Here is a 15,704-nt window from a genome sequence, read left to right as displayed (position 1 = left end):
TCTCCCCCCTTCCCATCCTTTCCCTTCCCTTCCCTCGCCTCTCCCCGGTGCCTATATATAGCCGCCTCTGCTCGAGCCAGCCGGGAGATTGCTCTGTACCTGCAGGAGACAGGAAAGAGAAAATAAGAGGAGCGACTCTCCGAAGCCTGACCCGCTATCAGGAAGAGGAGGACGGGCCCGGCCCGCGCCGCTGTCCGGTGCCACCGCCCCCGGTGCTGGGCGAGCCCCGCGGGGACGGGCCGACCTGCGCGGCGGCGCCCCGGGGGCGCGCATGGCTCGGGCACTGCCGGGGCCGGGCGAAGAGCCCGACCCCGGCCCCGGCGGCTCGGGACGCGGGGGGAAGAAAGCTGCCTGCGGGCGGCAGCGCTAGCAGCGGGGCTGGGGCGGCAGAGCCCTCCCCCTTGGCGCCGAGGTGCGCTCGGCGGGATGTGTTGAAGTGCCCCGCAGAAGCCAAAGAAGTTGCCTGCGCGGCGTGGCCCCGGCGGCCGGACGGCGGAGAGCGCCCGCCGCTTCTTGCCTGACCCGACCCGACCTCGTTCCGTTTCCCTCCCCTAGGGCTGCTCCCCGGCGGGGCTCCCGGCGGCCAGGGTGATGCGGCTCGTCGGGAAGTGAGAGACGGTGCGTCCCGCGCGGGCCGAGGGCCCCCCTGCCTCGGAGTCTCCCATGCTTTCGGGGCCCCCTCGGGTGGCGGCGGCCCCGCGGGAGGCGGGGGTGGCGCTGCCGTGATGGCCCTGGAGGAGAAGCGGGAGAAGCGCCCGCCCGTCACCCCCATGATGATCGAGGAGGAGGCCGCCCTGCGGAACGGCAGCCGGGGGCTTCCGCCGGGACCCTGGGCCGAGGCGGCGGGGCCAAGACCCCGCACCACGGAGCGGCACATCGCCGTGCACAAGCGCCTGGTGCTGGGCTTCGCCGTCTCCATCCTGGCGCTGCTGGCGGTGACCATGATCGCCGTGCTGCTCAGCGTCCGCTTCGAGGAGTGCGGCGCCGCCGCCGACGGTCCGCCGCGGGCCGGCGGCAACGGGAGCCTCTCGGGGGCAGCCCGGCAGCCGCCCGGTGCGGAGCAGCCCCCGGGCCAGTCGCAGGAGGAGGCGCGGGGCGGGGAAGCGGCGGAGGAAGAGGAGGAGGAGGAGGAGGAGGAGTGGCAGCGGCGGCGGGAGCTGCCGCCCTGGGCCCGGCCGCGGCTGCCGCGGCACCTGCGGCCGCTGCACTACAACCTGATGCTGAGCGCCTTCATGGAGAACTTCACCTTCAGCGGGGAGGTGAACGTGCAGCTGGAGGTGCGTAACGCCAGCCGCTACATCGTGCTGCACGCCCACCGCATGCACATCGAGGCGGTCCGCGTGGCCGAGGACAAGCTGGCCGGCGGTGTGCGGGTGGCCCGCACCTTCTTCTACCCCCAGACCCAGGTGTTCGTCGTGGTCCTCAACCGTAGCCTGGAGGTGCAGAGAAGTTACAACCTTAAGATCATCTACAACGCCCTCATCGAGAACGAGCTGCTGGGCTTCTTCCGCAGCTCCTACGTCCTCCACGGCGAGCGAAGGTAGCGGAGCGGCCGCGTCGCCTCAAACCCAACTCGGTCCGAAGTTAGCAGCCCCCGCGCCAAACTTCGGGCGGGGTGGCGCTAGGACCCGGCGGCCGCGGCGCCGCCAGGCGGGTGATGCCGCGGGCTCCGCGCTGCCCGGCCCCGGCGGTCCCGCCGGAGGGTGCGGGGCTCGGTCGGCTGCCCGGGGAGGGGGCTGCGGCGGGGGAACGGCCGCTAAGCCCGGCCAGTCGGCCGGTGAGCTCAGGCCAGGCCTCGCCTCCCCCGCCACCTCTCTCTGGACATCTCCTTAGGGCTCAGCTGTCAGGGCAGAGATTTTGAGATTCTCGGGGTCGCGAGCCCTTGCCCGCTCCAAGCTGCCGGCCGGTGTCGTGAGACAGTCGTGAGAGCGGCTGGAGGGAGCGAGCGGGGGCGGGCGGAGCTGCCTCGGGCTGCGGGGCGGTCCGGGCTGGGGCCGTGCGGGAGGCCGGGCCGGGGTCAGCCGGGGCCGCCGGCGGCTGAGCGGAGCGCTCCCCGCCTGGGCAGGGAGGGCTGCGGCCGGCGGGCCAGGAGATAAACCAGCGCAGCTCGGGGGCGGACGGTGGCAACGAGCGAACGAACTTCCAGGGGTGGCACCAGTGAAGCAGACCGTCCGCTAGGTCCTTGTCAAGGCAGGCCGGAGCAGGGACTCCGGGTCTGTTTCCCACAAAGACTCTCTGTCCGGCTGCCGTGTACCCTCGTGTGACAGAGCCTTGTCAGGTTACAAATAGCAGCGTGCAGGGGAGTGGGACTTCTGTTTTGTTTTTATTCTACTAGGTAAAGCAAAAACGTGGTGGGATGTGTTTTCACCTGAGGTGAATGCGTTTACACCTGCTGCTGGGTCGCTGCAGATTTACACCCTGTGTCCCGGCAAACTCGATTTCTTTGCGTGCAGAGCAAGATTCAGTCTTGATCTGTATTTACTCATGTTGTTATAGCCCCTTGGGTCCCTGTCGAGGCCCTTGTTAAGGTAGGCAGGGTCACTGTGGAGGCCCCCGTTTAGCCAGTTACAGAGGCTTTCTTTTTAAAGAAGGTGTTTTCTAACTGCAATGAGGCTTTGTAATGGAAAAGAAAGGCGGGGATGGACTTCTCGATAGCTCTGGCATGGTTTATAATTTTAGAATTGGATTCTTTTTAAGCTGTCCTTTCTGTGCAGTGACAGGTTTTCTTGTCCTGAATCTTAATATTTTGGATTGTGAAAACAATCTAAGTGAAACAAAGATTTTATAGTTGGAAGAACTGGGCAAAAATACTAAGTCAGACATGAAAAGCATCCTCACCAGCTCAATTAAGTCAAAACCCCTTTTATTAAAACGTATTTTCATTACTATGATTACTGACAATTTAAAAAACCTGATATTAGAACTGCAAGCAGGATTGAAATTAAGTTTTTGCAATTTGTCATCACAGTGAAATAAAAAGGAAACTTGAAAAAGCACAGTTGTAAGAAAATATGTGGATAAAATGCCTTTTATCATGGTTGACTGAATGGTTGGGGTAATTGAGAGTTCTTACAGACCTGTATTGAAATGAGCAAACCAGAAAATAAAATACTGTTAACAGCAGGGGGTATAATTCACTTTACAAACCAGAGAAGTTATTTAAGCAGTTATTATTCCCATGTACTTTGTGTAGGAATAATTGAACTGTCAAATAGGTGTGGCTGTGACATTTCTCCAGAGTTACTGTACTACACTTCAATACCGATCCCCTAGTTAAGATTTAGAAACCATCACCAAAAAAAAAGGTCTATTCACTGTTTTAGTCATCAGGATAGCTTAAGACCCAGGGTAGAAGGTGATGGTAAAATGTTTTTCACAGTGCTCTGTGTGTAACTTTTCAGATATAAATTACTTTGTTTTTAATACAGTTAAGTATATTCACCCTGGGCAAGATGCTTACCTTACATAAGGTAGCATTGCTATATTGAAATCAGTGGCATGTTTTTCCTTTACACCAGCTCACTTATATTTCTTTCAGTAAAACATTTTTAAAACTGTAGTCATTGCATGGTTGTAGTTTCAGGTGTTAAATAGAAGAAGTTTTTTCCTTTTCCAATGTCACAGGCTTAATGACTCATTGTAGCGTAAAGTGAATAATACCCATTCTAAACCAGGGAACTTTTCTGATCAGAGAGTGCTCTTACATTAACAATTTGCATTTTGATTAATAACCCATTTTTCAATATAATACATATAGCCATTTTTAGTCCTTAAACATGGACACTTTCTGTTATGATAGACAGACAGACTTGCATGCTCTGGGAGACCTTGGTGTTCCAGCAGTGCTTTGATTTTTTGACATCTTTATATTCCATTAAAATACAGCAGCCTCATTGGAGTAGTAGTTTCTGTAAAAGGGTCTAAACCATAATTTTTCAGTTTTGTTGTACATGAGGAGAAAATAACTCTGCTGTGAGGTATCACAAACATACTAATGCATTCAATTTACGATTTTTTCCCCCTAAAGTTAGTTTCTGTGGCCTTCACAGCTGAAAGTTGTAAATCAGCCTGAAATGTAAGAGCTGCATAAAAATATTTATTTTCTGGCTGAAATCTTTCCTACTGTACTTGAAATCTAAAATGCAAGTGATATGCTACAAATTTACTTTGTATTATGTGCTGGAATTTACTGACAGTAATCAACAGAAATATAATACAGATCTACTGTAGTAGAGTACTGCAGGAATATGCAGGTGTTATGTAAATGAACATCAAACTTTGGCATAAATGAAAAGGAAAAAAATTCTTACATCACACAGACAAAACAAGCAGACGTTCTTTTGTCTTGTAACAACTAAGATGTCAAAATAGATAGGTTGTTGAGGAAACACATGGCTTCCTTTAATAGGCAAGACAGAATTAAAACACCTGTAAGTTACTGCCATGCGTATTGTGAGAAGACGGGCTGTGAGCCTGTCCTTCCCTCAAGTACAACCTTTTATGGTGGTATTTTGAGGAATTGGAGGTAAAAGTGTTGGTACCCAGAGAGGTGTGTAAAGGGAAGGACCAAATAGTCAGCCTGCCCTTCACTTTTGGCATGCTATAGAAGTCTGCTTGTTTACTTGAACACAGAGTGAAATAGATAAACAGAAACAATGTTTTGGGTTTAGCTTGTTTGTTTTCTTTAAAAGTAAATGGTTAGGTTTTTTAAAGCAGTTTTAAGATTTTGTTTGTTTTGCTTTATGGCACAGCAAGCAAATAGGTGTTTGATAGTAATGCACATTATAAATATCACTATTATTGGTAACTGATGTATTTTTAGTATGAAGTACTGACTGCCCAGTATTTGCCCAATTACGTCTATGTGAATATATCTGTCTATCTGTAAAAATACAGAAGATGAAGAGTTTACCAGGGTTTATTAGCCTGGTGAAGGGACTGTTTCAGTGGCCTAAAATGTATTAAAAGATGAATTAAAAGATAAGATCTCTGAGAAGTGGGGTGAAGATGTGGAGGGGAGACAAGGGAAAGCTTCCTTATTTAGAGAGTGTCACAGGATAAACAGTATTTCCTAAGTATGCATTTACGTGTGTGTCGGAGCTCATTAAAATTGTTAATTGCAGAGGAAAGTTCTTCATTCTTGTTTTATTAATAACAGGCCAGTACAGTTTTCCATGCTCACTTGAAGCTTCTGTTGATGTCTGTAGCTGTTTAGAGTGTGCCTAGAATGCAGAATCAGGTCCACTTGAAATACTTTGCATATAAATTAAGTTGCTTTGCTTCATTTAATTGGCTGATTTGGCTTTGTTGCAGTAGTGCAAATCCACTGATAATATGGAATTTTTTTGGCTTAATACTGGATACCTGGCACCAACTTTTTACCTTAGATTTACCAACCTTATGCAAAATTATGGTTTTAATAATCCATGTTTTGTAATGAGACAAGAAAAATGTGATGAATTCCTTCAATAATTATTAGCCAAAAAGGCTTTTTATTTTAGAAGAAAGACCAATGGTAATTGCTTCAGTGGTGGAAAAAATTTTTGAAGTTTTTAAAAAGTCATCCTTACTTCCAAGAGGTGATAATTCACTGGAAAACATATATATAGTTCTATCAGGCACTATAGCAAGAAAAAGGTGTAACATTTTAATAAACTTATTTCTTCATTGCCTTCAAAATATGTGTAAAATCCAAAAAGTTTTAGAAAAAGTTAGATACTTTATTTTCCCTATGGGCTACCTATTTCTTTTGCTCTGTCGGTGTTAGAATATCATATTGCAGAATAATGGTTATAGACTGATTAATAATAGGTGCCACCATTTTCATTACATCAAAGCTATCCACCCATCCTTTTCCCTCAGAGGAATAACAGGTGATTAGTCAGCCTCTAAAATTTTGATAAATGTGTGCCTGGTATCTAGAATTGCATGGTTATTTCCACAGATGAAGCCTTGGAAAGTGAGACATGAATCAATACCACTCAAAAAGCCTACATATGTGCTACCTTTAAATTTACATGGTTGGCTCATGGTAATTTTTTCATTCTACATGCCTCCAGAAAATACTCTTACCAAACTCAGTAAGTCAACCTTTTAAGTGTAGCTTCCTGTTTCTGCAAAAATATCATAGGTTTTCTCCAAATGTGTAAATATAAGTCTCTATCCAGAAAGCTTCCTATATCTGGATCAAAATTTATTTATTTCCAAAGAAGCCAGCTACAGGTTTTATTGTCAAGCTAAAGCCTTCCCATTCTTCCCATATGTGCACAATAAATACCTTTTCCTCCTTCAGAGATCTTTCCATAATTTGACCCATTAACTGTGAACATGGATTTGTTTTCTATAAGATACACCAGAAGAGAAAAGCACATGTAGAAGAATGGTGAAATAGTTTGTGCTGGTTTAATCATTTGCTTACATTTGTGATTCTGCAAAGCTCACAGAATGTTTTTTTGGATGTGCACAGACACAGCAGTGCTGCATAGTACTGTGTCCCAGACCTACATGCAGCCGGTAGAGAAGTAATCAGCAGTGGAAAACAATGACCCTCCTGAGTGCACTGTGTGACCGTAAGTTCTCATGCCCAAAGAAAGGTAAAGTGCCCTGTCAGTGTCTCAGGGCAGAGTGAATTCCCTGAAGGCTGTTAAATCCTGGTTTGAACCGAGTCTGCTTGTTTTACATTGTATAACCAACAGTGGCTCACTTTTCTTCCCACATATTTATGAACAACACTGCTAGAACCTGAAGTTTAACGCAAGGTGAGGGTTGATTTATTTAATGTCAGTGTGATGTTTACAAATTAGTAGAAAATTTGTTGACCATTAATTTGTATCTATTGCGTTGCAGTAGAGGTAGTAAGAAAGTGATAAAGCAGTGTTCAAACACTGTATATTTTGTACAGTTGTATTTTTTCCCCCCTTAAGCCACAGTAGTCATGCAGTGTCTTATTTGGTATGTCTATGAATCAAGTGCTAGGCATAGTTAGTAATCAATTTTTCTTTTTGTTTTCTGCTTTTCTAGGTTTCTTGGTGTTACACAGTTTTCTCCTACTCACGCCAGAAAAGCCTTTCCTTGCTTTGACGAGCCCATCTACAAGGCCACATTCAAAATCAGCATCAGACATCAAGCAACTTACTTATCTTTGTCAAATATGCCAGTTGAAACTTCTGTTTTTGAAGAAGATGGATGGGTTACAGATCACTTTTCACAGACCCCTCTCATGTCCACCTATTACCTGGCTTGGGCAGTGTGCAATTTTACATACCGGGAAACTGTCACCAAGAGTGGAGTAGTTGTAAGTATTCCTAATATACCAAATACATTTCATTACTTTGAAAACCCTCACTTTTTGTAAAGGGATTGTACCAGCAAATACCTAAAAGTATTTTCTTGATTGGTATTTTTAAAATTTGCTAGTCTATTTAATGATTGTGTGTATTGCTTGGGGCCTTTCCTGTAGGTTTGTCTAACATTTTTGGTTTGTCTTGGGCCTTTTGTAAATGGTTATCTTAGTAGGTGTGGTCATCTGATGAAATTTTAAACTTTTAAATATGCTGTTAAACTACACTTTGGTTTTCTTGGGAAGTTTTTTCTTGTCTTTCCTGTAGCCTTTGCAATACTAGTTCATGATACTATTAAAAGAAAGCAGTACTACTGGTAAGTTCCAGTCTCCTTCCTTCAGTACTGACGTGCCTCTTGGTGTGCTGTATGCTAGCTCAGGAGGCTGATATAGTAATTTCTATTTTAGATCTTTTGCTCAGGAGCAGGACTTTGCAACCTATCCACTTCCTGAGGCTGACGGAAGCACTAAGTTTCTGGATCTGTTTTTTGCAAATATGGCATGCTTCCAGGAGTTATGCCTTGAAAAAAAAAAAGAGAGAAAACCCTTTATTTATGTCAGTTTCGGTTCTGTGTACAAATATCAAGCTCAGAACTGTATAACAAGACAAAACATACATGAGAAATGCTGTCAACTTCATAGAATATTTCATAGCACTGTCATCTTGATTTTTCAGGTGAACATACAGAGAAACCCTTCATACTTAGTTACTGTGAATAACAAAACAGAGCTAGTTCTGGAAGTAGAGGACTAGACAGCAGTTTGAACTGTGAACCTGAGCAAAGGGGTGCTTACCTTGTACTTTGGCAAATGCTGTATGATTTTGTGCTGTAGCCTGGGGCACGAGGAAGGGCTGCAGACTGATCACATCAGGAAATATCTCCTTAAATACTTTGAGCCAGCCTAAGCATTGTGCTGCAGTGGAGGGAGCTAATCCACCTTCTCTGAGCCAAAGGTATTCTTGGCCTTCCTTTTGCCAGCTGTCGTCAGCTGTACAGCTGTATGACCTGACTGAAAACTGACCTGAAAAATAACTGAAAATGTAGTAAGTTTTCAGCCAAAACAGTTCACTGGTCCAGATTGTTGTGCTACTGCCAGAGCCCTAGCATGGATTCAAGGCTGCGCTGATGGAATGCAGACCCAGGACAGCATTGGCATATCTCACATAGGCCATACTGAAGGGATCAACAAATAAGTCTTGTTTTTGTTATTGGAACAGCTGGGTAGGATGCTGGGGCCCTTTCACTCCTCTTCAGCCCTTTTATACCATGACCAGCAGACTGTGATGCTACTCTCTGGCACCACAAAAGGAGGAAGTATGACTAGGAAGTGGTTCTCTGAGGTGCTTTAACCCGTATGTGATATGGGAACTGCTGAGACTTTTGTAATAGTCATAGGATTGTAGAAGAGTTTGGGTTGGAAGGGACCATAAAGACCATCTAGTTCTAAACCCTCTGCCATGGGTAAGCACACCTTCCACTAGACCAGGTTGCTCAAAAACTACATCCAACCTGGCCTTGAGCACTTTCAGGAATGGGTCATCCATAGCTTTTCTGGGCAACCTGTTCCAGTGTCTCACCACCCTCACAGTAAAGGATTTCTTCATAACACCTAATCTAAAGCTGCCCACTTTTGTTTTGAAACTGTTACTCCTTCTCCTATCACTGCTATTGGTGTAAGCAAATACTTGAAATGTGGGGGATGGACCTCAGGACCATCAATTTGAAACATGCAACATACTTTCTCCTTAACTCATTTTCTTGTAGTATTCTTTAGAGCTCATGTCCTGTACTTTTTTTGCTGCTTGAACATATTTTATGCCTTGAAGACAGAGGCACACTTATGTCTTGTAGACAACAGTTGATAACTTTCTGCTGTTCGTGTTTCCCAAAACTGTTCACAAGACTTTAGATTTAACTGGAATCTGAAGAGAGAGTCCAAGTATTCATTTGTTAGGAATTTGTGGTTACTAGAGCCTTGTAATTATGCTCGAGTCTGTTGGTTCAACTCATGTAGGACATATATATGTATATCCCACCTGCTTGACAGTAGCACGGTACAGAACATTGCCAACAATTATGGAAATTAGTAGGTTAATCTTTGTGAAGACTTGAAGACCAAAATCCTGCACAGATTGAGATAGTCTCTTATCCCATAAAATTGTTTGGTTAGTCTAGAGTTTTAGCTCTTGTTTTTTTATAAAGCCCTTATTACAGAGGTGTATTAATGCCCAGGAATACCAAAATAGCTTGCACTGGGTTATTGGTTAAATATATCTTGCTATTTTTCGGTTCCATTGGGGATCTGATCATCTTTTATCATGGTTCAGTTTTGTTGAAAGAGTGTCTTTTAAGGTATGAACTCACGGCAAGCACTTCAGAGCTGCATTCGTTCAGATGAATTGCTGAGGTAATCCATCTTTTTGAGTCTCTTGTATTGCAATGCCAGGAGTTCATGGATGCTACTGGGTGAATTTGAAATTATCTGAATCCTTGCACATAGAATTTCAAATGTCTTAGTTTCCTTCAAAGCCACTTTTTACTAAAATGTAGTTACTCTCATGTCCATGGCAATTAACTTAAATGTATAATAAAAGTAAGTTTGCTTCTAAAAATGAATGGATTTTCAGGAAAATTATCCAAACCTTCAGCTGAAGCATCTTGATAGGCTATTTCTTATATTGGTGAATCATCATCTTAATTAATGCAGTGTGTATTATATTTTTTAGTAGACACCTAAAACACTCCAGCTTGCATATACTTGTGGTTTTCTTTTGGCACTTCTATGAACTTGGTTTTGGTTCACAAAATATTTTTGGGGGGGGGGGGAGTGGGCTGTCCTTTCAAATTTTGACAGCATGCTAATGATCATAATCTCACTTCTTTTCCAGCTGACCAGTATTAATAAAGTGCTATGGTCAAAGGTAGATAATCTCTCTGAAGAACAGAAGTAGCTGTGAGATGAAAAGCAATTTTTTTTTCCTCAAAACTGCTTAAATGTTAGCTGTTCCTATTTTCCCAAAGAATGCCACTGAACTCAAAATTAGTTTAAACCTAAGCATGACATTCAATACAAATCAAGTTTTAAATAGAAGCTGTCTTTTGGAAAGCTTAGGTAGCCAATCAAAATACCTCTGTGGCTATAGCCTATATAATTCTTGCATGAAGATGTTTTGTATTTCACACACTAAAATTAATTGGGCAAAGGGAATTAAGACAAGCAGTTCTTTTCTAGGAGTGGATGTGAATCATTATCACATCCATAACTCTTTAGTCCATACAGGTCTGATCTGCATCCCTTCCAGATTAGGTAATTTAAAAGCAGAGTTGACTTTTTACATGCATTACAGGTATGTGGTATGTTGTTCAGATTCAGCTGGGATTACAGGGAATCACTGCAACTGCCTTTGTCTTTGGGCAGGGACTTTATTCCTGTGGAAAGGACAGTGGTGCAGTGCAGTCATCTATGCTGCTATGGACTAGGGAGCAGTGTATTCTACCAGGGTGGTGCCTGAGGTAATGCTGTTTTGAGGGAGGACGGATGCCCTTACAGGCAGGCTTAGCTGATCAGTGTATGGCTCTAGTAGTTGTACCAGCTGTAGCTGGGCAAAATCATGGGCTCTGTATGCTGGCATCTTTGCACAGTACAATAATCTACAAAACTCCACTTACCTCCACATGCTTGCTTGCTTCTAGTCTTATGTTGCATTTCCTAATCATCTTCTTTGTCAGTAATTCTAAAAAGCAAAATATTGCTGGTTGGATTGTATTGTCTGTCACATCATCTCTGTCTCTTTCCTTCATTGTTGTCTTTATATGTGCTTTCAATCCACCAGGCCTTTCCCTACTACTGTTGCTTTATTTTTTCCCCTTTTTGGATTAGTGCGTCTATTCTCCAAACCCTCTATTCCTCATTCCTTTGTCAGGTGAACATGGAAACTCACTATTTCCTGCCTGGCTTTTCAATGTCTCGTAAGTTATTTTAATTCATTTTTTCCCCTGTAAATTCTTTCTCTTTTTGAATTAGTGGAAGGAGAGAGCACATAATGTATCAGTGGAGATGAATATATTGCTGGAAAAGATGTTTCTGGGAGATTAATCTTCTCCTATTCTTCCTTTTTCCTGTGGATGGGATGTGGAGATGGGTATGGAAATAAAATGCCAACTGGCAACACTGAAGTGTTTCTCTTGTCAGGGGGAGTATCTGCTAAAAATAGAAAAAGAAAGTGTATGGAAAGGAGTGGAGTCAGATCGAATTGAGTGCGGGGGTTAAAGAGACAAGTGCAGACAGTAACCAGAGAAGATGGGAATGAGCAGCTGTGAAAGAAAGTGGCTATCTAGCTGGGTGGTGGTGAGTGGGAGGAGAAATGCTGAAGGCAGTACCCAAAGAAGAAATTAGCGTGGTTTCACTTTTCCTACTCCTGCTTCTATTTCAAAGTGACGGCAGCATGTTTTGCAGGACTGGCAGTGTGTGCCTGACCACAGCTGGGTCAGCTGCTCAGGGTAGGACCTCCACTGTGTGACTGAACCCATGCACGTTCCATTTTGAAAAGACCTCCAAGACCAAGTGTGTCTTGGTTTCACCTGTATTAAAACTTATTGTAGTGTCATCAGTGCTGAGTACTTTGTCATGATACAAAGACCTTAAGGCTAAGAAAGATCTTACAGTAATAATTATGCCAGAATAAGGTCAACCTTTATTGCACTGCTTTTGTTTTGGTATTACTTTATCTAAGATGTAATTAATGTTCACAAGCTTTACAGTACATTTAAGTCTTACCCTGGCCAATGAGGAGGAGCTCTAATAATCTGGCTAAAGGAAAGTAAGACAGTTACTGTTTCCATAGTGCTTTCTGGCTTACAGAGAGCCTGCATGAAGGTCCTGGCATTGAACTCTCTCAGGCATGTGCTTGGGGAGCTCACTCAGTTTGGCTTAATATAACTCAAAAAGATATAGTGGTCACAAAAATGGGATCCATGCATTAATAGTTGCTTAATTCTGTACAAGTGAAAAAGTCATTTTTGTCCCAGAAGAGCTAGTGAACAGAGCCACAAAGCATATTTAGGTCAGAATCGGTGCATGTCCAGCAGCTCATGTTGGTTTAGTTCCAGCATGGGACCATGGCTTGATTCATGTCCTTAAGACAAGATGAATGGATGTAGTACAGTGCTTCCAGGTGGGCAATGCAATGGGCATTCCTCTCTCTGAAGTGTGGTGATCAGTCTGAGAAGACTGAAGAGCTGCCTTTCGTTAATAGTCTAAGAAAAAGAAAAAAAACCCAGGTTGAACAGCAGAATAACTTTTTTCCAGTGAGTCTTGTCATTTGTTAGTTGCTAGAAGAAACTGAGAATATCAGTCCTGTATAAAATAATTGTGCACTTACTATGCAGTTCAGCCTGTAGCTTTTATAAAATTATTTTGTATTTGGAAAATTTATTAATATTTTTACCTAATAGCAAGAATGACCTCAAGACCAGGCAATTTCTGTCAGCTAATGACTGCCTGGGTTAAAGGCCCGAGGCTCTTCCTTAGGCCCTCTCTTCAGCTGATGGTTAGTGACTGCCAGCAAAGTCTCTTCATCAGTTATTATTTATTAATCAGTATTGAAGCAATTATACATTAGGTAGTTCTTTGTGGGTGAGCACGTTGGTTACAGCAGAATGATTTTGCTATCAAAAGTAAAACTGGTCTTCAATTAAAATTTTCTTCCTCTGCAACCTGAATTTAAGCCCAGCTCCAGAGCTGTGCTCTGCTTTTGAAGCCCTGCAATTTAACTTTTGTTAGCCCATCACTTACCACTGGGAGGCCACACGTTTATCTGATAAACAGGTAACAGCTATCACAGGAAGCACCAGACATATTTTTGAAGCCTGGTGCAGATTTGTAATGTTTAATCTTTATATGTTCTTGAATCTTACAGTGAAGGCCATTTGTTTTTGCTTTTTATTACTAATGTCCCAGTCTCACCTTTTTCAGAACAGCTTTTATCAAACAGTTAAAAATAAAATGCAAGTTAGGAAGAGTGTATTGGGAAGTATGCAATTATGTTGAGCTAGAAAAGCACACATGGATGTGGATAGGTGTGTTTGTGCTTTATTTTGCTTGTGTGAAATTTTTGCTGTAGTAACAACAGGCTGATTCTGCAAGTATCTTTTACTCAGTTTAGTGCTTACTACTGTGAATTATTTTAAGTGGGAAGCTGTATTATAATACAATAGGAATCCAAAGAAATCTTAGCTTTTTCAGATTCACCACATCAATATTTGTTTACCCATTCTGTTTCAGGTTTGTATATTGAAAATGACTTCTAGTTTATTAATTTTTAAATACTGTAGCTACAAAACATGCTACAAACAAACAAAAACCTATGTGATCAGCATCCATGCTAAACTGAATATGCCAGGGAATTTGTTAAAAACATAAATTGCAAACTTGCAATCCATTGTTATTGATTTCTGGTTGAATTTGCAAGTTGAGTGCACTAGGAAAACAGTGTACATTTATTGTGCTTACTCCTTTAAAAATTGCTTGCTGTCAGCACTTGTAGTACATGCTGTATTTAAATGTGGTATTTGTTTTACTAATGTAAGTGCCCAGGTACACTCTGCAAGTAATACTATTGAATTGAAAGACTTGAGTTTGGAAACATTGTTTTGTTTTGTTTTAAGCTAGGAAGATCACCTGAAAGTATCTGGGGGCAGTGGTGTACTTTGTATGTAGTAGCAAGAAACCTGTCAAAAAGCACAAATCAGTTCCTTAATTTGTGGCTATTTTGTAGGTTTATAGCTTGCCTGCAATTACAGTGAGGAGAGAGAGGCAGCACATGATTCCTGGCCTGATGGTTGCCAGAACAGCTTCCTAGTTGTAATTCTGTACACTGAAGAGCAGTTCAGCCTGTCGCTGCTTCATCTGGGGTCTCTGCTGGCTAATGAAAGGAAAGAAAGGTCTGAGACTTAGTAACCCTAACCCGCTCCTTCTCTGCCATTTGCCCAGATGAGAGTAGAGTGAAGTGCCTGCAGTTCCTCCTGCTCCCACATTACAAGGAAAGGAGGGAGATGTAAGAGGAGAGAGTCTATTTCCCTTCCCTTTCATGTGCTAATGAGCATATGCTTAGTAGTATGTGCTGTGACAATGCAACCCCTAGTCAAGGCTGAACACTCGAGCTGCACTCTGCTTTTTGTACTATGTTGTTTCATGTCTCCGTATGCTTCTTATGTTGTGCTGTCATATTTGACTTCATTAACTTATTCGTCTGTCCTTGGCATCAATATGAATTCTGCTTTCTGACATCCAAGGAAGTAGCAAGAGTCTATTAGCGTGTTTCCGTAAGAGTCATGCTCTTGCTATAAAAGCAAAAATGATGTGCCAAATCATCTGTAGGAGGTATCTCGCTCCAGAACAATGCAAAGGTGAACACATTCCTGCACCAGCCTGAACATCTGTCAGTCAAGCCAGTGTTTTCCTGCACACCTACTGTAGTAACTGTGCTCTATGCAGTGAAAATGGATTACAGAGGCAGGTGACTTAGTTGACATCTAGTTGAGTGACAGATACTGTATTTGTTGATGGAGGAGAGTGATGTGTGCTTTTATTTATTTATAGACCAATGTCTCCTCCATGGTTTAGGTAAGTTTTAATCATATTTTTCTTACAGGTTCAAGACACTTAGCCTTTTTGTTCACAATTTTTATAATCAGAGGTGAGAAAGTTTCAGAGATTCATGCCCGTTGCCAGTCCAACCCCTCAGGTATCTGTAATGTTCACCTTTTAGGCTTGCCTTGACCTGTTATTTTCATGTTGGAGAACCTGCAAAAATGCCATCTTGTTTTTTGCCTTTGTCCCAGTATTTTTTGCTGCCTGGAGGTTTATGGTGTTTACCCCCATTTTTACTAATAGAATACATAGTCAGTTTGCTTTTCTACTAAGGTATCTGTAGGGTTAACAGAACACTTTTGCTCTTCCAGTGGGGTGCTTTCACACTTCAGGTACCTTTTCTGAGGGTTTTTTTTTTAATCAGGTGCCAGAATAGAATGAGAAGTTGGAGAGCAGTACTATGGAAAGAGACCAGGGGGTCCTGGTCTATGGCAAGTTGAAACGAGTCAGCAGTGTCCTGGCAGCCAGGAGGGCCAAGCCTGTCCTGGGGTGCATCAGGCACAGCATCGCCAGACGGGCAAGGGAGGGGATTGTCCCGCTCTGCTCTGCACTGGGGCAGCCTCACCTCGAGTGCCGGGGCAGTTTTGGGTTCCACAATGTAAGAAGGATATAAAGCTATTGGAGAATGTCCAAAGGAGGGCAACAAAGATGGTGAAGGGTCTTGAGGAGAAGCCTTGTGAGGAGTGGCTGAGGTCACTTGGTCTGTTCAGCC

General features: G+C 43.6%; 1 protein-coding gene across 1 annotated transcript in view; it reads left to right on the top strand.

The window, feature by feature from the left end:
- Positions 1-725: 725 nt before the first annotated feature.
- Positions 726-15,704, top strand: part of TRHDE (thyrotropin releasing hormone degrading enzyme) — a gene marked incomplete at both ends in the record, with an annotated part of 200,774 nt that continues 185,795 nt past the window's right edge. The window contains 2 exons of the mRNA XM_082279873.1: positions 726-1,540; positions 7,021-7,294. Of these exons, the coding sequence (XP_082135999.1) occupies positions 726-1,540; positions 7,021-7,294 (1,089 nt within the window). The remainder of the gene's footprint in view (positions 1,541-7,020; positions 7,295-15,704) is intronic.

This window comes from Coloeus monedula (assembly GCF_965178545.1).
Source record: "Coloeus monedula genome assembly, chromosome: 4".
Taxonomy (NCBI): Eukaryota; Metazoa; Chordata; class Aves; order Passeriformes; family Corvidae; genus Coloeus; species Coloeus monedula.
This window is presented reverse-complemented; position numbering and strand designations above follow the sequence as displayed.